The 21478-nt window shown below is 44.4% G+C and overlaps 1 protein-coding gene across 1 annotated transcript; it reads left to right on the top strand.

Moving 5' to 3' along the window:
- The first annotated feature begins 20634 nt into the window (after nt 1-20634).
- On the top strand, nt 20635-21078 carry LOC118242242 (pleckstrin homology-like domain family A member 1). The gene has a single exon (XM_035531882.1). The coding sequence runs from the start codon at nt 20635-20637 to the stop codon at nt 21076-21078; it is 444 nt and encodes a 147-aa protein (XP_035387775.1).
- Nucleotides 21079-21478: the final 400 nt, after the last annotated feature.

Here is a 21478-nt window from a genome sequence, read left to right as displayed (position 1 = left end):
CACGAGAGCCAGGCGATCTGGTTGTATCGCTGCGGAGATTTGAGGACGGGGTCCTTGATTTTGGTTTGTAGGCACGTCTGTCACACACATTTTCTGGCCCTTTCAAACTCACACATCCATTGAGGTGATCAAAAGATTCTTTCTTGCACTTGAACGCTGCTCTACAGACACAGAACCACTAATTGGACAATTAAGACTTTTTCAACTTATAATTAACTCACTGTTTGAGTGTAGCACAATGTCATCAGCGAGAGGATACAACATCTTCCCTTTGTGCCAATAACAGCTTTTCGACATTTGTCTAACTGCTGAACGCTGAAGGCACACAGAGCTCTTCATAGGATCTACATCTCACTGCAGAGTTCAGCTGTTGCTATGATCCAGTGCGCATAACCATTTAAAACACAGTTTAGTTCCCTTTAACAATCCCACCCACCCACCCACCCACACACAGACACACACACAGACACACACACAGACACACACACAGACACGCCACTTCATTGGGCAGATATTAAAGCACAATGACCTCCACCCCAGGAGACGTGTGTCAGCACCCTGGCTCTTGGCCCTCGCTGAATTACAGTTCATATCCATAGTCTGGGTGGAGAGAGCCAACATTTCACAACCCTTCACCCTCCTCCACCCCGCGCTGGCTTGCATCAAGGTTAGCAACCTGTGCGGCAACATTTTGGCCAATTTAACACGTGTGAACTTGTCAGTACAAAGCTGGTTTCCAGGAGAAAATTAAAAAGCTACCTAGAGTTGTCCTTCCCTCATTGCTTTTTGGCCACTGATGTGAGGAGGGACAAGCTGCTTGTAGCCTCATTATCAGTAAAAAAAGATGTACCAGCTACACTGTAGAATTACATGGCCATCTGACTCATTTCTCTAAGCGGTACCAGCTTCAGTTTAAGTTGCTAAGCCAACAGGAGAAGAATTGCACCACCTATAAATCTATAAACAGATTTTGATCAGGAGTCTGTGCACAGCATTTTAAATTTGGGGAGTTCCAACACGTAAATTTGTTTCAGTGAATCTAAAAACCTCTAAGTCAGATCACACACAGCAGGCCATTTTCGATCTCCACCTTCCAAGTTTTACCTGTATACTATAACATTATAATCTATTACACATTACACTAACACCAGTAGACTTGAATGGGGCATACCAATCACTTTAAATCCCTAACCGAGGCATACCGGGTCTTGTGCAATATGCAAAACCCGCACAGTGGTCTGGTCCGAGCACTGCAAACCTTCGCTGGGTGCTGTCTGTAGAGTTTAGTGTTCTGACTACAGCTGTGTAGCTGTTTCAGCACCACGTCGCTGTCCATCAGCTCTGCGTTACTGTGCGGTTAGATCAGGTTCACCCCCCCCCTTCCTTCTTTGTGTTTGATGAATTTTTAAGGGTGAGATACCAATAAGGCAAGATGGTGAGGTGCTTTTTTAATGTTACAACTGAATAGATAGATAGATAGATAGATAGATAGATAGATAGATAGATAGATAGATAGATAGATAGATAGATAGATAGATAGATAGATAGATAGATAGATAGATAGATAGATAGATAGCACTGTTAAACATTTTTTTAATTAACCCAATTGTATAAAAAATTTTCAGTACTACATTTTTATGTGCAAATAATTACAATATGCAACAAAAGCATTCGAATAAATGCAATTCTTAAATAGTACTCAGAAAGGATTGCTGCTACGACAGAAAGGGTAAAAGAGCAAAAGAGTGACGAGTTGCTCCGCTGCTAAACGGAGACGGATGTGGTTGACTGAGGTGGCCTTCTGATAAGGGCTGGGACTCATCCCCTACACGTCAAACCCCATCCTGGGGACCACAGACTACTGCCACTTTGTCCAGGCAGATGGACCCTGGCACACAGAAGCACTGTGTGATATCTTCAGTTGCCAACGTGCTCTAATGTCAGAGAAGACCACTTTAATGTCAGGTTAAAAAAGAAAAAAGTCGCACGTATCAAAGCATGTATCTACAGTGTGTGGAAGGAGAGATTTTAAATGTCAGGGATTAAAGAAGTGAAGAACCTCACAGTGCACGCTTCTCTCCTGCTCTTTCCATCCCTCACGTAGGTCATTAACGAAATGTAATTAAAACGTTACAGTCTTGACTAAGCAGATGCACCAGTGAAGACTGAGTGGTCTCCCACGGGCCCTCAGAAGGATCTCCAGCTGCAGTTAAACATCTTCAGAGGAGCCGCAGAAGGTTGGTGGACCCGTGTGGTCGATAAGAGCTCTAATCCCCACCGTCACCTGCTAAAGGCCAACATGACTGGGGCTTCACAGCAGGGAATTAAACCATTAGATCTCACTTTGATATGGACCTATACGGTGGATGGGGCGGTCACTAAACGGTCTCCACGGTCGCGTGTGTGTCGTGAGCGCCGCAGCTGGACAGAGGCAATGGTGTCTGATACCAAAGCTAGACAATACTGATGGCTATTCATCATGGCACTTGTAGAAAACGGTACAATTTTTCATTACAATTTGGTAAGCATGAGAAAACATTACTTTATTAAAAACCTTTTTTCTATATGCTGTGAATATATGCAGAATATCAACATGGTTTCAGTTTAAAGAGCTCAAGGTTTATGTGCAGATTAGCACATTCACAGTGATCTAGCAAGTGCCTGCATGCAGGGACTTATGTATAGTTTCCTCAATCTATGCAAAAACAGAGACAAGGCCTCTGTACAACGAAAGCTGGCTTGAACAAGGAAGACAACGATGTATATATGCAAACTAGATAACAGCAGCCAATGGCAAATGACTTATCTAACCAAAGGTGCCAGCAAATTTACCCAAAGACAAACCAGACCATGCACATGTACTTAGCAGTGCAAGTATACGAGCTACCTAAGAGAAACGTGCTGTTTAGCAAAAAAGTCCTGTCACTCTTCTCTTGGGTGCGAGTGTGTCTACTAATTAGACGGGAAACTGAGTTCCGTAAAGGGTCACTGATTAGTGTGCTAGTGCTCAGAATTGAATAATGAATTAGATCAAGGAGAGAATGTTTGTTTGTTTAATGTGGATGAAAGTTTGCATTTTTACTTTGAAGTGTGGCAGAGTTAAAGCGTTCTGAAATGCTAATAGAATTTTAAGCAAATTGAAAACATAAATAAAACAAAAAATTATAGACTTCAACAACTGAATGTTGCTGTTCACCAGGGACCAACCGCTCAAGGACGAGAGAAAAACCATAAATAAGCCAATATAATGTGAAACACTCCATGTAAACCACAGTATGAACATTATTTTAAATAATAACAAAAAAAAGAACCATAAAAATGCTCTGTTTTCCCTAACAATACATTTTTATATATTAAATTTATGTTTATTGCCCTCTGCAATGGTGCTCTGAATTGCTCGTAACACTGGAAAACATACAGGACAAGTGTATCACTCAGCCCCGGTGTTTACTACATCATATGTGCAACGATGGTGAAATAGCTGTATTACGCGCGTCAGTGATCAGAAATGATCTCCTGGTAGCTTTTACGTAACACTGATAGCGTAGACGGCCTGCACGGCACCTGTGCGCTGTTAACAGGACCAACAGCTCATTGAAAACACTCTCAACGTGGGGTCTCTGTAAAGGCCTGTACACTCGGGCCAAAATGACCAAGTCTAAACCATATAGTTATAAAGGGGGAAGTTTGGTTGGTTTTTTGTTTTTTTTGACAATAAGGATTGCACGAGACAAAATATTATAAAGAGTGTGACATATCTTATTAAAATCCTGGGTTTTCTTTCTAAATGAGGAAAGGTGTAATAAAGAAAACAAATGATGCATATTGATAATCAATCCCAATGAGAGAGGCACTGTTGCAATCCATCAGGGACCAGCGCTGGGAAATGCTGCTAAACTCACCAGCTGCTCTCTGCTACCTCCAATCATGCGATTTATGTACACAAAGAGCCATCGCTGAAGTTCCTTTCATTTTCCCAAAATAAAAAAGTCATTTAATGTTGATAAATATATTCAATAAAAAACAAATTACCTGCAGGAGGCATTCTCTGGTGTCTCTCTGCCCTCATTTGTCCTTAATTACAATATCTCTATCCCCCTCTCTGTGTGCCTCTCTACCTTCAGAAGCCTCTCTCTCTCCCTCCCTCTCTCTCTTCTCTCTCTCTCACCTTATTGATCTCCTAATTGTGTTGTTTGGCACCTGTTTCTGGGCCTGCTGCCAGGTATTGTAGCGTAAAGATCACCATCACCATTATCGGCAATAAAACCTGCTGAAAGGACGCGGACACCTAAACACAGGATCAGGGCTCATGATCAGTCATTACTGAAAAACAACTCAGTGCGATGCACTCCAATTTCAATAAAGCTGGTCTTGAATCAGCTAGATTAAAAAAAAAAAAAAAAAAACAACACCTCCAAGAGTGCTATTGGGTTCCTCAGGAAGCCATACGAGGTGATATTCAATACGGCTCCTCCAGAAACACCCAGCACATGACAGTCACAAAGACGCATCATCAGAGTAATGATGACAAAATGAAAAATAAAAATTCACAAAGGCCTGAAAATCTGCGCCTGATTCGGATATTCGAACCAGTTTTAGTTCAGGTGACAAAGTCCCCCACTACATTAAAATGCTGCACTGTGGTGGTTTGCTACAGATAAAGAAGCACCCTATCTGGTCCTGTCCTCTGGATGGACAGACAAAGAAAAGTTCAGCTGGGCGAGTACAGTGCACCGACAAACACATGGTGACAGTGGGATGGCAGTTCACAGCCAAACCTAATTTTTAAAATAATGCTTACAGAACTATGAGCTAAGAAGGCTCGAGAGGTCCGCTCAGAGGGGGGGGGGGGGGGAGTTGCTACACTTTGAACTAAATAAAGACAACAGATCCAGTGGCGGCATAAATTGCGTAATTGCGTAAATTCGGAGCGCTACACCGGGTTCATCACACGCACTTTCAGGTAGGCCTTCCGCACCTCCAGAATACTCAGGTATTCCGTGCAGCCCGCTCAGAGGTCACATAAACACCACGTTACTTTGGGTTCCAGGTGCCGACAGTTCAATACGAGCCGCGCATACGAGCACACACGCGATCTTAACCGAGAACGTACTGTCTAACGCTGCACCAAGAAACTTCTGCACAGGACTGAGACCTGGAGATGCTTCAGACACACACACACAGACACGCACGTGAGAGCGAACCCTGCGCTGGCATCAACAGGTCCACGCACCTGACCGAGTAAAATACGTCCACTGTTACCACGCGTTATATCTGGATACCCCAAAAAGTGCGTCACATCAAGGCTAACCCTAAACGGAATGGGAAGGTGGCGCACCTGCAGTTGCATCCCTCGCCAGCTCTCCTTCGTGTTCACAAATGCTCAAAATGACGCGAAACGCGCGGACAAAATGCAACTTTTACCTTTCCGAGGGTCGGTCCCACGCAGAATGAAAGTGCCTCGTGGGGCGCGTTCTGGGTCTGTGGACGCGCAATCGGAACGCCGGTGCTCGATGCACGCGCGGCAGAAACGAAGCAGCCGCGCGAGATGAACGTCTCGAGAGGTACCGTCTCGCTCTGCCCCTCTCCCTCGTGAGACCGGGGGGGAACGGGCTTAATCGCCGATGCTAAAATGTGACCGAGAGTGGAGCGTGACGGAGAGAGCAGTCAGCCAACGGCTGTTCGTGCCTACGGCTGCTGCTGCTGCTCGAGCCCAACTTTGGCCGGTGTGGCTGCAGGACGCTTGCTCACGCAGGGGCACGCAACACTGCCTCCGTGGGGGGGAGGAAAAGCACGCAAAGCGTGCGCTGACCACCGGGTTGTGTACGGAGGAGAGAATGAACGCAGGACGACACGCAGCCCGCAGTCTGGAGGGAAACTGCGACTCTCTCGTGCGCATCTTTGTTTTAACCCCTGAACATCAGACACTTCGGTCTCGTGACAGCTTAACCCTGGGCACAAGATGCTCCCCCCCCCCCCCCGAAACTCGCATGCATCTTTTTAAAAAGTATGGGGTGTTTTATGATGCAACTTGTGACGGGTGGAGATCGACTGACTCGTGACAGTGAAACATAACACATGGTGTGGGTGCACGTGTGTCCAATTAAAATGGTTTTTTTTTTGGGTTTTTTTCCACAATAAATCAAGTGAGATGCATTCTGCTACAGTAGCTGCTTGCAAAACCGGACACATTTCAGTGGCCTGTATTTCAGAGAGCTTTCGATGCAGGCCTGCTTATTATTTATGACTTAACGACGTGACCCCTTCAGAAACATTTGGCTGTTTCTTTTTCTTTTTTACCCTGATTTGGGCATAGGCTACAACGATAAACAGAAGGCACCCACTAAAAATAAAGAATACCCTTCCCATCTCTGACTGAGATAATAGAATCTCAATATTATAATTATTTTTCATTTATCTCCTTATTTATCAGAAAGACACCAGTGGTGCACTAGGGTGACATTACACAGCCTGTGAATGAGGGGTGCGTCTGAAGCCCAGGTAGACCACACAAAGACAGCATTGGCTGTAATATTGGTTTAACTGTCCCACAGTGACACATTCTCATTATACAGACTGGGTGCATTTAAAAGCTTCGCAACACCCAGTCATGCTGTGCTTATTAAAAATCAAATTGTTTATTATGCCAGGATGAGTTTTATTTCTCTTTGTACGTAGCATTTTGGGAATACACAGCGACTATCCTCATAAACTTGCAGTAACAAGAAAACAGAGGCTGGAGTAATAACGTTGAAGATTGCCTGTAAGCCTCTGAAACCGCCCAACAGGGAACAACTAGCAGACACGTCTCAAACTGAGAAAATAAAGTACGCTTTAGCGTTATTGAAATTCCCAATTCTTTCAGCGTTCAAATGAGATGGTTATTCGTGTCAGGGAAATCAACTTAATTTCTGTTTGAACAACCAGAAACGTGAGAATTATTCTCTCTCTCTCTCTCTCTCTCGCTCTATCTCTCGCTCTCTCAGAAGGCATCTTTCCTTTCTGTTTGTAGAGGAGACAGCATTGTCCAGTGGCCCTTAGTTAGTTCTGCTTGGTGGGCCATCCAGACATTTTCCTATTCTTTCAGAAATTCTCAGTCGCCCAGCTGACGGTGGTTTACGGTGAGCACAGAACTCTTTGTAGCGATGAAGCAGTGCTGTCTTCTGTGGGTGAGACTCAAGCTGAGGAAGACAAAAATTCATGACATCAAATAAGGTACTAAAAAAATCTCAAGGAAGTCAGTGTCTTTTTTTTTTTAATTGTCTGAATATATTTCACTGGGAACAAATTGATTTATGCTAATTAAAGAGTACACACAGATTTGTAAAAAAAAAAAAAAAAAAAAGACGGAAAGAAAATTGTACAGCTAATAATTATTTTAGTTTTCCCCTAAAATAATATTTCAAATATGTTTTTGAAAAAGTATAAATTATTCCAACTATATGCAAGATGTTTAACCAAAAGTACATTTTAAAAAGGCAGGAATTACCATCTTTCAATGTAACGTCAAGGCTAAAAGAAAGCGCCCACGTGCTGTTTGATTAAATAATTAATGTCACGTCACAGTGGACTTTCAGTGATGGTGGTGCACCACTTGAAATGCAGAGAGCGCAGTCGCTATAAAAACTGTGAACCATCTAAAATGTTCTCTGTACAAATCCATGCTTCCGGCAAGAGGAAAAGGCATCGGACGCAACACGCGGAATATCAGGAAAATGAGAGTAAGACAGACAGACAGACAGACAGACAAACACAGAGCCCTCCTTCATGGACTGTGATTTTGTAAATCAGTGGCTGTTGACAGGCTCGGTCCAGGGAAAATACTTCCCAAGATTTGCATCATTCAAATCAAACCTACCAGACTGCAAATAAACGTCAGATTAAACATTTAAATTCAGCAAGCTGGATGCTTCCATGGTCGTATTAGAGTTGCAAACGCGCTGAAAGTGCTAGCAGCCAATTTTGAAAGTAAAAAAAAACCCTTCCGTGTCCTGGAAAAGAAAGTGAAATGAGTAGGGTAGTATTGGGAAGGTCATTGGAACTAGGGCCACATGGTTGTGACAAAATGATCTTTGAGGTACTCGGGGCCCGTGAGGGCAGAGCACAGACGCTTGAACATAAAGATGGGAATCTGAACCCCAAAGGGGCGGATTTATTACAATTCAGGCAGGGAAGTGGGGAGAGGGGAGGAGAGAATTCCCGCTGCAGCTCACCGCTTCCCAAGTGCTTGGACAGCAGGTGCGGACTCTCAGTGAGGGGCTGCGGGTGCCCTCCGACGGTCCCGGGCTCGGGGGCATCACCATGGCGTGTGTGAAGAGACAGAGGACAGACCTCGGAGTTCCGTGCCTCGTTATCAGTCCCCCACCCCTCCACCCCTCCTGGAAGCGGTACGTTTGTAACCAGCGACCCGGAGAGATGAAGTGCTGCTCTTCGTTATTCCCGGAACTCCCCGAGCTCCCATCCGTGCCGAGTGGCGAGGCTCCGACTTCCCGCCACCCGGCAGCTGTCGGTCCGACACGGCCAGGCTGAAATCCGTCGCTGGCCGCAGAGAGCGGAGAGTAAGCCTGTGCCAATGTCACATCCCGTCTTCCAGGATGACGGTCCCACATGCTGACACAGATCATGGAGGTTACTTCGACCAGCATGGAAAATTGCCATTCTTAACTGCAAAGAAGTCCGTGTTTTTATTAGTGTGATTAAAAGTGTGTTTAAAAAAACAAATTCTCTGCTATCCAAAACTCAGAGCACATCCAAAGAATGTTTCTATGATGCAATATGACTAGGAATAATTATTTTATTATTCCAGAATACTGCAGCTCTTTCTTCATATGTAGCATATTATTTAAAAAGAAATTAATCAGTCTGGAATAACAAAATTAATTGCAATAAACTGGACTAGCATACATCCCATTAGCAGCCTTGCTAATTGTACCCTTCTGCTGATAATGCACATATGAATGACTATTCATTATACTGCAGCATAAATGCACAGTTTGTACAAAATAAAGCCACCCAGCTGGCACTGTCCAAGCTAGAGGTGTGTGTGTGTGTGTGTGTGTGTGTGTGTTATCAGAGCAGGCAGGGAGGTAGGGTAGTCTGAGTCTGGTTGGTTTCCCGCGTTTAGTGCTGCATTCAGGAAGTGTGTTCTCCTTGCTGTCTTAGAAACAGACCAGTGGAGGGGGGGGGGGGGGGTGTCTGAAAGTGTGTGTATGTGTCTGTGTGAGTGAGATCAAGAGTATGTGTGTGTGTGTGTGTATGTGTATGGTGTGGGGGGGGCAGTAGAGTTCTATGGGGAGAAGATTAATCCTGCCCGTCTGAGCTTCCATGCTACACACACACACACACACACACACACACACACACACACACACACACAGCTACTGATCCGCCAGTGCTCTAGCAGACCAAAATCCCTGCAGGGTCACATTCACACACTCAACACATGCATGTATATGTGTGTGTGTGTGTGTGTGTGTGTGTGTGTACACATTTACTGAGTCTGTTCATTGCTTTAAAGATGTGTTGGCTGTTATTTTGGGAGAACAGTAAGTTGACTTATGATTTCTATCTGCTTGACATGGTCTTATCGGCTCCTGTAGTGCACTAATAATTCATAAAAGCCTGTGGTAACACTCAATAATTCACCACACACACACACACACACACACAGACGTAAAACTGGCTATGCTAACTCCAAAAATTTTTTTACTTAAAGCTACACCCTAAAAAAAAAAAAAACTCGCATGTGCAAACCCACATGCACACAAAGAAAAAGAATAAATGATATGAGGTAAACAATTTTAAATATGTTCAAAGAAAAGCATAAACAACTCCAGCTGTGCCCCTGGTCCCAGTCACGCTCACATGTTCTTGCTGACGGGAACATCAGCGGTGTTCCTCTGCGCATGGCCTCCCAGCGCCGGCTGACAGAGAGACAGACAAACAAACAAACAGAGTGGCCGGGTCCGTGCCCGTTCAGAGTTGCCGTGCCGAGGAAGGGGAACACAGAGGTGACCTTGCTCGGGCTGCTGCGCCTTTCCTTGGATGTGGCTGAGGGACATCAGCACCTCTGCTTAATTCATTATGTCTCCCGACGCTCAGGAGGACAAGCCTGATGCAGAGAGCACCGGGGTAAGCGTGGCACACCGCCCGAGGCGCCGGTAGCCGGGGTCACAGCAGTGCTATTTAAAGACTTACTGCCTAACACACGGGCCGGGGAGACACGGCGAGGAACGCGCACAAAAAGCCCTGAAACTCCAGGGTTAGGGTCAACCGCCCTTCACCGCAGAACTAAAAACAAGTTTAATTTCGTTTAGATAACGAACTCTGTTAATTACCTCAGACTGTTTGTTATGGATGATGTGAATGGATAAACTCTCAGATTAATCATATTAATCTATGGGAGTTTTTGTGAACCTCCTGGAGAGATTTAATTAAGCGTTGAACATTATTCTAATGAAGTCGACGTGGATACTTATAGGAAATTGAAACCAACAGCTTAACTGCCACTCAAACAGCCAATGAGGAACAAAAAAAGAACAGTCCAATTCAGAATAGACCAATCAGGCATAGTGCCAGAAGAACACTTATTACTCTTTACATTTTTAATTGAAGATTACTTAACTTTTTTTCCCCTCCAGTTCGTCTGCTCTAGTCACCAAAGCATTGCAGGATGTAAAACATAGGAAGTACAGAAAGACTTAAGAACGTTTTCACAAAAACAGAATTACATAACATGAGTACATGTTTACCTGTTTATAGGGCAATCAATAGAGTGAAACAAATTAAGCATATCAGAACGGTTGCATTGGTTTTGAAACATTTGCAAATTCCGTTAAGAGGAGGTCTCCTTGAGGGAACAAAGACCGGTGTGTGTGTGTGTGTGTGTGTGTGTGTGGGAGAGAGAGAGAGAGAGAGAGAGAGAGAGAGAGAGAGAGAGAGAGAGAGAGAGAGAGAGAGAGAGCTACAATGGGCATCACTATTATTCCTGGTTTAGTCCACACGATTTACGCCGTTTCCGTTGAGCTGAAGGTGCAGGCTGTTGCATCGCTGTGGAGTTAATATGGTAACTCTCGTTTTCCCTGTCATTCTCAATCGTGTTGTGCTATCGCTATTATTAGCATCCCCATGTCCCCTCACCATTCTGCGCACACATCACCTTCCCAACGAACCCTAACGGCTGATGGCTGATTTAGCAGCCGACTAAACTCTTATTTCACCTGTCACCTCCTTTTAGCGACAGCGACCAGTTCATCCACTGGCCTATTAGTCGCATACAAAATCCTAACGGGCCATATGGATAATAAGAATATCGGTCATATGAATCAGGTCATATGCGTAAATGTAACTGTAGTGCGGAATATGCAAACGGGCTGTGAGTGGTATTAGTGAGGTCACTCTCTTACACAATGAAAGTTTTAACCTGTAATATACGATATGTGATTAGAAACCTTTACCTCTGCGTGAGTAACGTATGATATCTGAACGATTCAAAAGGAGTTATGAGCGATTTTACTGTGTGTGTTATAAAACCGGTGGGAGATGACTGTCAGCCTATTGATGATGAGTGCGATAGTGTCTGTGGGGGGGCTTCTGTTCTCGGTTCTGTACTGGAAGTACACACTAGCACACAATGTTTTAAAAGATGCACATAAATTTAGTGTAATTCACTTACTAATAGCATCTACAAGTATATGAGGTCATTGGACTTGATAAGCAGCAATGTCTCATAATGATCTGTCACCATATGATTAAAGTGTATATATATATATATATATATATATATATATATATATATATATATATATATATATATATATATATATATATATATATATATAACATACACATTAGTGTGTGTAAATATAACTTAAAGATTCAGAATGTAGATTTCAAAGGCATAAAAAGTGCTTAAAGCACTGGTCAAAGAACCCCTTTAGACATTCAGTAGCAGATGAACACCGCCTGCGACTGTGTCTCGTGTGCCTTTTCTTCTGGCTCCGTTCCTGTACCGTCGTGCTTTTATCTGTCTGCTTACTTTCACCTGCTCCTAAAGCCCGGGTGTTTTTCCCTGTCTTGTTGTTGGTCATTGTGTTACAACGTTGAATGCATGACGTGCTCTGTGCTGTCTTGTGTGCCCGTTTTTGTTTTGTTCTTTGGTTTTCCCACGTTTAGTTCGCATATTGTTTATTCTGGCTTTGTTCCGTTATCTGGCTCCCCTGCTTTATCCGTTCATTTGACCCTGGTTATGGATTTGCCGTTAATAAAACTCGCAATGCCCAATGCCCATGCTCAACACCCTAGTGTGCGTTAATTGAACTGTTCCGACACAAAGCTCATAAACAGCACTATGACACTCAGTTCTGCGAAGGTATACAATCACGTACATACACTTCCTCTGCTTCCTCTGTCGTGGAGCCCAGGAAACAGTAGAAATAGTTTGCAAAAGAAGTGCTGAAACTGGAGTCCCCAACCGACCCTGAAGCACTCTGAATCTACTCTTTTGATTGGCTCCCTCCCACGCTGGCTCTAGGCCCCACCCCCTCATTATCACCTGTACTTCACTTGTGGATCGTCGTCACTTCGGTATAAATAATCCCTTTTGTATTCTCGCCTGCTTTCGGTGCCTGTCTCATAGTACTTAGTCATGTCACCTTGTTTGTAGCTCAATACGTTTTTGGGAGTTTGTCTGGCTGTTTCTAATTATGACCTGTTTGTGTTACAGCACCGTGCTTCTCTGGTTTGCTCATTCTTCTTTCTTAGCTGGCAATGTTAAGAAAAGTGCAGGATTGAATGCTTACTACAAGCCTTTACATTTATCGCAACTTTCTTTTGGAGCACTGTTCTTTAAAATTGATGGCTGTGCTGCTTTGCTTCTCCTCCTTCTTCTCATTCATGTGATGATCAAATATCCTCTAGTACTTGATCTTACGATGCCTGATATCTTCATCACATCTCCATCACATCTCCAGCACACTGGGGTGGGGTTTCTGGTGCTGCTACATACTTCAAACGGGGATTGGCATCTCCAGCCTCTCTTTGGTGAAGGGGAAACAGGTCGCGGTGAGGCCGCACAGGTGCCAGGCAGAGCGTGGCCATGAACGGAGTGAGTTCTTGTGTAATTAGCTAATCTGCTAATCTGCGATAGGATGTTGCCATGGCTCAGCGAGCCTTAATCGTGTGCACGTGACGCTCTGTGTAGATCCGTGTAAGGGAAACAGAGAGATCTCTTTGAAATGAAGCAGTACTTCAGCAGTGAGATGATGAAGTGGTGAAGGTGTTCTCCACCTGAGACTCTCAGCAGGTCTGACTGCAGGTGTAGGGAATGCACCTGAGCTCCTCAGCTCTCCAAGTTACCCCCCCCCCCTCTCTCTCTCTCTCTCTCTCTCTCTCTCTCTCTCTCTATTAACCTGACTGTATGCAGTACAACATTGCCAATGCACTGAAAATGGGAACATTTTCAGAAAATATACTTAAACATTTTAAATAAGTGTGCTAATAAGTGAATGAATACAATGAATGCTAATAATAATAATAATAATAATAATAAGTAAACATCAATTGTAACATTAATTATGGTTAACGGGCCATTATAGCTTTAATAAAATGTTAAAACAATATAATGTTTTGGCAAAGAAGACGTGTGTAAAGAGAGGCAGCCAATTCCTTGGATAAAAGAATTACGTGGAAAATTACATGGATAACAGTTGTAGGAACATCATTGCAGTTGTTTGTCATTGACCATTGCTCAGGTGATGATGTGTTGCATGTGCCCTGCTCCAAGAGAGATTTAAAATTTTCCCCTTTGGGTCATATCAATGAAATATGAGATTTTATTTTGTATTTTTATTGTGAAAGTTTTCCATATGTTTTTAAAATGTTCACACTCTAGGAGAAGGTGCATCTCTGCTCTGTCTGTCTCACCTGTCATGCAGTGAGAACATGTTTTTTTCCCGTGTCACTAGAGATCACTGAGCTTGTACTTGCTTAGAGACTCTCTGTGTTTTATGTCTCTGACATGACGGAGATGCTCTGAAATACCATGGCTATATACTGTATGTATATATATATATATATATATATATATATATATATATATATATATATATATATATATATATATATATATATATATACATACATAGTGATACTCCCAATTTAAGGCCTGATGGCACGCCGTCTCTGAATGTTAGTTTTTATAGACCCAGTGTTCCAACTATTTGGTTTGGCTTTGTGTTAATGCTGAGAACAGTCAGAGAGCACTTGTACCCCCTACAATGTTTTTAGCAGACTGACAGATGAAATGTTTCAGCCCCCAGGCCAGAAAACACACCAAACCACTCTCTGTAGTTCTCATGGTCTCCACGCCAATTTGTCATTTTCAAACCCAGGAAACACAAAGAACTGGCATCTTGTTCCACATTGTTAAAGTATCTAACGCTAGCTGTTTTAATTGGTTTTATAATCTCTTTCTCTCTCTCCCTCCCTCCCTCTCCCTCTCTCTCTCTCTCTCTCTCTCTCTCTCTCTCTCTTTCTCTCTCTCCCTCCCTCCCTCTCCCTCTCCCTCTCTCTCTCTTTCTCTCTCTCTCTCTCTCTCTCTCTCTCTTTTTCTCTCTCCCTCCCTCCCTCTCTCTCTCTCTCTCTCCCTCCCTCCCTCCCCCCCCTCTCTCTCTCCCTCCCTCCCCCCCCCCTCTCCCTCTCTTTCTCTCACTCCCTCCCTCCCCCCTCTCTCTCTCTCTCTCTCTCACTGATGCAGTCAGTAGTGTGCTGTTGTCCAAGATGTGGGGTGATGTTCTCACTGTCTGTGCCATGGACCTCACGTAAAGTTGTGTAATCTTATGCAATGTTCTACCTACATTAATGTAACAAAGCTTCATAATGATCATGTTGAAGAAGAAATTATTTAATATAGAAAAATAAGGCTATGAAACAATCAAATTTATGACTGCTTTACGACCAACAATTATTCATCAATAACATTAGTTGGAGTGTACTAATCCCAACAAGGTGTGAATAAAGTACAGCAGATTTGTAATTATTCTGTTTATTGTCCGCTCATAAATGCCTTATTATATGGCAAAGCATAGCTAATATGGCAGTGTCTCAGAAATGGTATGTGTGAATCATGTGATTCACAAAAGGCTGTCAGGAACCATGAGAGAGTGTCAGAACAGTTGTGTTTCACTCCAGTATGGAGAGACGCACACATACCATGAGAGAGAGAGAGAGAGAGAGAGAGAGAGAGAGAGAGAGAGAGAGACACCAGCGTAGGAGACAGGCGGAGGTCTCTGGGCCATGGCTATGTTACATGACAGACAAGATTACTAACATGAACGAACAAAGCCCGACTTCAACACATACGCCACGCCACACCCGGCACCAGGGGAGTAGGAGCCACGCTCGGAAGCCTCATCCTGCCTGGGAGGTCATGTCTCTCTGCTTGTTGTTTCTGTGATAGCGTTCACTGTTGTGGGCTGATAACAGCAGTTCAATTCAAATTTAACTCTAATGGGTGTTATTTGCAGGACAGAACTGCATACCACCAGGAAGAGATGAAAGAAAACATATCTACAGCATCATACATACAGAGTTCAAAATGCCACTGATTTCAATAATCCTCAAAAACATTACACACACCCACACACACCTCACGACTGACATATTCAGCTTGTCTGGGTAATGTGTAGATAAGTGTGAAGTTACGGAACCTGCAATTGTTGTTGCTTGAGGAGGATTGTGACGAGAGCAGGTGGAATGAGTTTAAATAGCTGTGGAACGTTGCACGGTGCATGACGAAGAGTACTGTGGTCTTCCTCAGAGCCGTGCGAACCCAGCACTAACTATGATAATGGGGCTTGAAGTCCAGCACTGAGGGGATAAGGAGAAAACACTATAGGTCACCACCAATCTATGATCACAACAAGTGCTCTTTCTTTCTCTCTGACTTACGATACACACACACACACACACACACACACACACACACACACACAACCACACACACACAGTCTGACTCTGTTTCACTGGTGCACAGACTTTCTCAGCTCATGTCTTTATCCTGTATACTTATTTCTTGTTCCTTCTCTCTCTCTCTCTCTCTCTCTCTCTCTCTCTCTCTCTCTCTCTCTCTCTCTCTCTCTCTCTCTCTCTCTCCCTCCCTCACTCCCTCCCTCTCTATAACATCCATATGCAGAGAAGTAGGCAGGGTACAGAAGATGTCCAGAAGATACGGTAAGATAAGCAATTTCTCTGACTCACAAAAACATAACAGACAGGAGCGTGATGGCAGAAAATGTTGATGGAAACACCCCGCAACACCCCCCCGCGACAGATACACGGTGTGAAAACGAGTGGAAGTAGCTGCCCAGTGGGAGGAACAGAAGCTCCTCGTCTGGTGCCATCACCCTTTCATGACACAGAACTGCCCTCCAGCTGCGAGCCTGCATGGAACCGTGCAGACCATGGGCCGCAGTCGCTAGCAAATGAGCCCCATCAGAAGCCTTGTTCCGTTTGTAAACACCAAGAACAAAAGATCGCACGCTACCGGAGGAAAAAATATACTTGAATATTCCCAACCCGCAGGTGTCTGAATGTCAATTTCTAAACAGCTCTTAAACATGAACCAAACAGCTTTTGTGTTGAACGCAACTGCCTGTTTTATTGACTTTATCAGCGAGTAACCCCCACCCCCCCCACCCACACTGCCTACGCGTTGGTGGACTGCAATAATTCCACAGATCATTTGCACTGATTGATGGAAAGTATATTCAGGCTTGATGAATGAATATGAGTGGTTGCCTATCTCTGACCCAGATCACAGGTTATAACTCACATCCAGGGCAATGCATCACTGGCAAATTGAAAGGTCACAAGTTTATTGGAATCTGTCAAGAGCTGAGATTGATAAGAATAATACTTGCTTAATTCTGTCAGTACTTTGCAAAGACCGCGAATGTATAAATCTCTGGGGGTCTCTGGGGCCCAAAGCTCGGAGGTTTTGTTGGTGTTGGCCCCAGGAAAGCGGTGAGCCTGAGTGAAAATGGTTAGGATGACGGATGGAGGCGTAGGCCTGATGACTCTTCTTTTCCAACTACTTCACCCTTTCACCTTCACCACTCGGTGTGCGGTAGGCATAAGGTGGCAACCGTCAGCTACCGACATGCTGACACAACAGACTAGACGGCACCAAACTCTCATCTCGCGTATAGCACGTGCATAGTGGACTGTTCGTGGTATAAAACGTAACTTATTCACGACAACAGCATAAACAAGATCCTCCTGTAGTTCAGGTGGAGCATGGTGTTAATAACCTAGCAAGCATAACAAATCACAAAGAGTTAAGCAGTGATCTTTTTCATAACATAAGAACCATAACAGATGGCTCAGATTTTCAAAAGTGAACTTTTGCAACACCTTCAGAACCGAGCTGTACTGATTAGTCAGTATCTGGCGCAACGACTCCGTGTTTCTCTGGAATTTTGGCTGTGCGTTGTGCGTGGTGGTGCTAGAACTCAAAGCTGATTACTACGTTTTAATAGTCTCTTGGTTGCCAAGGTCTTGTGATTGCACACTCATTGCACACGCACAGTTAACTATAGCACATTCAGTGTGGAATGCGGCCTAGAGAATGTGGAATGTGTCCTTTGCTGACGCAGGCTTCTTCTGGATAGGATACTGCTACGTTGAACCCATTTGATTAAGGAGCCCTATATGAAAAATGACTTTCATTTCTAACTACGTCATTCATAAATGCATGAATTAAATGAAGATTGAATGGCCTCTGAATAGGGTTACTGATATAGTGTTAGAATAAAAGAACACACACCCAGGGCTCATCTTGCTCTACAGTGGTATTGTGTAGCAGAGAGAGAGGCACACTGACAGTCAGTTTCTCATGGTAACACCTATACAGACATGGAGGGTTAGGTTAGAGATAGGATAGATGGAGGTGTTAAGATACATTTATATTTCACCGTTAGCTGACACTTTTTGTCCAAAGCGCCTTACAATTATGACTGAGTACAACTTGAGCAATTGAGGGTTAAGGGTCTTGCTCAGGGGCCCAACAGTGGTAACTTGGTCATGGTGGGGCTTGATCCAGCCATCTTCAGATTATAAGTCAAGTACCTTAACCACTGAGCTACCACTGCCCGTAAGGGTGGGTGGGGGTTAGGGTAGATGCCCGTAAGGGTAGGTGGGGGTTAGGGTAGATGGGGGGGATGCCTGGAGACTGAATTGAAACCTTAAGCTTGTGCACACATGCATGTTATGACTACCAAGGAGATGAATGAAAGAGCTTTGCAGCTGGAGAGAGGGTCTGATGGATTTTAATTACTGAGCTACTGTATATGCCAAGAACCCATCCAAAGATACACACACATATGTTGACACACACACACACACACACACACACACACACACACACACACACACCTGCATGCATGCTTGCACACACACACGCATGCTTGCACACACACACACACACACACACACACACACACACATGCACACACACCTGCATGCATGCTTGCACACAATCACAATATATGAAAAGTTCTTTAAAGAGAGAGAGATTGTTATATTTCACCTTACTTAAATATTTAATTACTTTGGTTTGAGTATTATGTACATGGTTTCATAAAAATAAAATTTCCATTTTATGTAAATTTAATTAACCGGACGTGTGTGGATTTTGATTGCATTAAAATATGTCCAATCAGAACGCAGAATGAGTCTAAAGAGGCTATGGCCCCTAAACTCCTAAAATGAAGCACAGAGCTGCTACTCCCCGGTCTGTGTTACTGTTTGCACAGAGCTGGGCTGAACCAACCCTTACCCCTTGTTTTTTTGACTAGCTACTATATTACAGACTACAATAAAGTAATTCCAAAAGTCTCTTGACTGGTCCTGTAATGTGCCTTAAGAAATAACATACACACTGTGGATGCAGTTAGCATGGCTGGTCATTGTGTGTGAAGCTGTAGGTGTATATGGCGATACTGTTAAAACCCATCTCCCTTCTCTTCCTGTTTCCTGTTTGTCTTGCTGTGCCGTTTCATTGGCCTGATGAAACGGCACTTGCGCACTCGCATGGCACTCCACTCACAGAGCCTTGGTTGACCACGTACAGAAGACGTTTTGAAGAGAATTCATTTGTTTTTGACACAGTGAGCTAAGAGCGCAGCAACATTAAAAGTGAACTAAAGTCTCAGATTAGATATTCACTGAGTGTAGTGGTAGCGGCAGATCCATCAGTGCGGTGTGAATGATCGCGGCGGAACAGGTAGGACCACTACGCTCACCTGGCAGACTGGTGTGAATGAACCTGGGGAAACTGGTAGAGCCACCTGTCTTCACTGTGGCTTTGAATCACGAGGCACAGAAGAACACAGATCTCAGAGAGGAACTATATATAAACACTGTTAATTCACAGTTAACCATGAATGAAAAGGAACAATGTTTTAGTCAATGTATGTTACTCACATTTATAGCAGGACATGCAGCAAGATTTATGACTGCAGCTCATGGGTGCTTTTCTCTCCATGGAATGAAAGTAATAAATAATAGTAATGATCAAAACAATAAATATATGTTTTCTTTAATTAAAATTAATGCCACTGTTTTATTGTTTTTTAAAGTTTTGTTCATCAATTTCAGTTTTTAAACTATACTTTTAATTTTGAAAGTACATCAGACCCCCTGAACAACCCCCCCCCCCTATCATATAAGTCTGCATTATACCAGATAATACATTTAAGTCTGAAATCTGAAATATGTTGGTAAGAATACCTGTACCATAGCAACAGAGCAACACATTTCTCTTTAGGTTTTGAACTTCTGTGTGTGAACGAGACGTGAACAGAAAGCACAATAAAATAACATAAAATAAAACATTAAAGTTTATTATCAAATAGCCCAGAGCCAGGAGGGCGCTCAATAATGGGAGACCAGCTCTCTAGCCAACGGCAGAGAAGCCAAAAGTGAAGCTGATGTGAAGGTGGTTTATGCAACGCAAGTGAAATTCACAGGTGTGTGTAGTTAGTGTGTGTACTGGAGTTAAAGCAAGCGCGCACGTGATTGGTGGCGGGCTGTGATCGGAGGCTGTGCCGCGCGGTCTCAGTCCTGGAACTGACTGCATGCCAACTGCTTGGGAATGTCAGTACCATCAGAGAGTCCAAAACTCGGCGTTGCCTCTGAACTCTGTTTGGTGACAATAGCAGAAAGCGCTCCCAGCCATCAGGAGAAATGCATTCGTCTGCATTACAAGCATGTTTGTAAATTTGCCTTAAGGGACTTGAACTGAATTTCTCACAAGAGTGCCAGTTAAAAGCCTGCCAAGGAAGCCCCTAATCACCCTCAAACAAATGAGAACTGCCTGCAAAACAGGCCGGGAGCCAGAGCGAGCCGGGAGGGGAGAATGAGAGCGTGACAGTTTAAGAGTTGGAGTGGTAACAAAAGAGAGGTAGAGAGCAGAATGCTTTCATTAGTCGGGGGCGGAGGGGTGTGGGGGCAGAAAGAAAGAGGTGGCCTGAATGAGGAAAATAAAGCAGATCTTTTTTATAACAGTGAGGAGGAGACAGAGGATGAATGACTGAGACTGTTGAAACGTATGTAGGGCTCTACAGTTACCTAACCATGTGTCCCACTGATGGCAGCATGAACAGCTGCCACCCCAGTGCTTACTGCCACAACAGTCCCAACTGCCACCCCAGCCCTTACTGCCACCCCATTGCTTACTGCCACCCCAGCCCCAACTGCCAAGCCAGCCCTTACTGCCACCCCAGTGCTTACTGCCACCCCAGCCCCAACTGCCACCCCAGCCCTTACTGCCACCCCAGGACTTACTGCCACCCCAGCCCCAACTGCCACCCCAGGACTTACTGCCACCCCAGCCCCAACTGCCACCCCAGGACTTATTGCCACCCCAGCCCTTACTGCCACCCCAGCACTTACTGCCACCCCAGTACTTACTGCCACCCCAGCCCCAACTGCCACCCCAGGACTTATTGCCACCCCAGCCCCAACTGCCACCGCAGGACTTACTGCCACCGCAGGACTTATTGCCACCCCAGCCCTTAGTGCCACCCCAGCACTTACTGCCACAACAGCCCCTACTGCCACAGCCCCTACTGCCACACCAATGCTTACTGCCACCCCAGCACTAAGTGCCCCCCCAGCCCATCCTGTTGCCACCCGAGTCCTAACTTTGGGAGGCTCTTTGCGGCGCGAGCTTCTTGTAGATGTGAGAGCTCATTTGGCAGATGTGCTAGATTATGCAGAGACTGTAAACAGGCAGGTTCCAGCACACCTGCAAACCCTCGCAAGGTGACAATTACCCCGACCTGGCAGGCAAGCACAGGTGAAACTCAGAGGGAGAGTGGGAGAAGAGGGAGAGAGAGAGCATTCCTCATGATTAAATGCTATTGTGGAGGAGGAGGATGACAGCGAATATGTTCGGTGAAAGAGTAGGAGGTGTACA

This window comes from Electrophorus electricus, chromosome 11, assembly GCF_013358815.1.
Source record: "Electrophorus electricus isolate fEleEle1 chromosome 11, fEleEle1.pri, whole genome shotgun sequence".
NCBI lineage: Eukaryota > Metazoa > Chordata > Actinopteri > Gymnotiformes > Gymnotidae > Electrophorus > Electrophorus electricus.
This window is presented reverse-complemented; position numbering and strand designations above follow the sequence as displayed.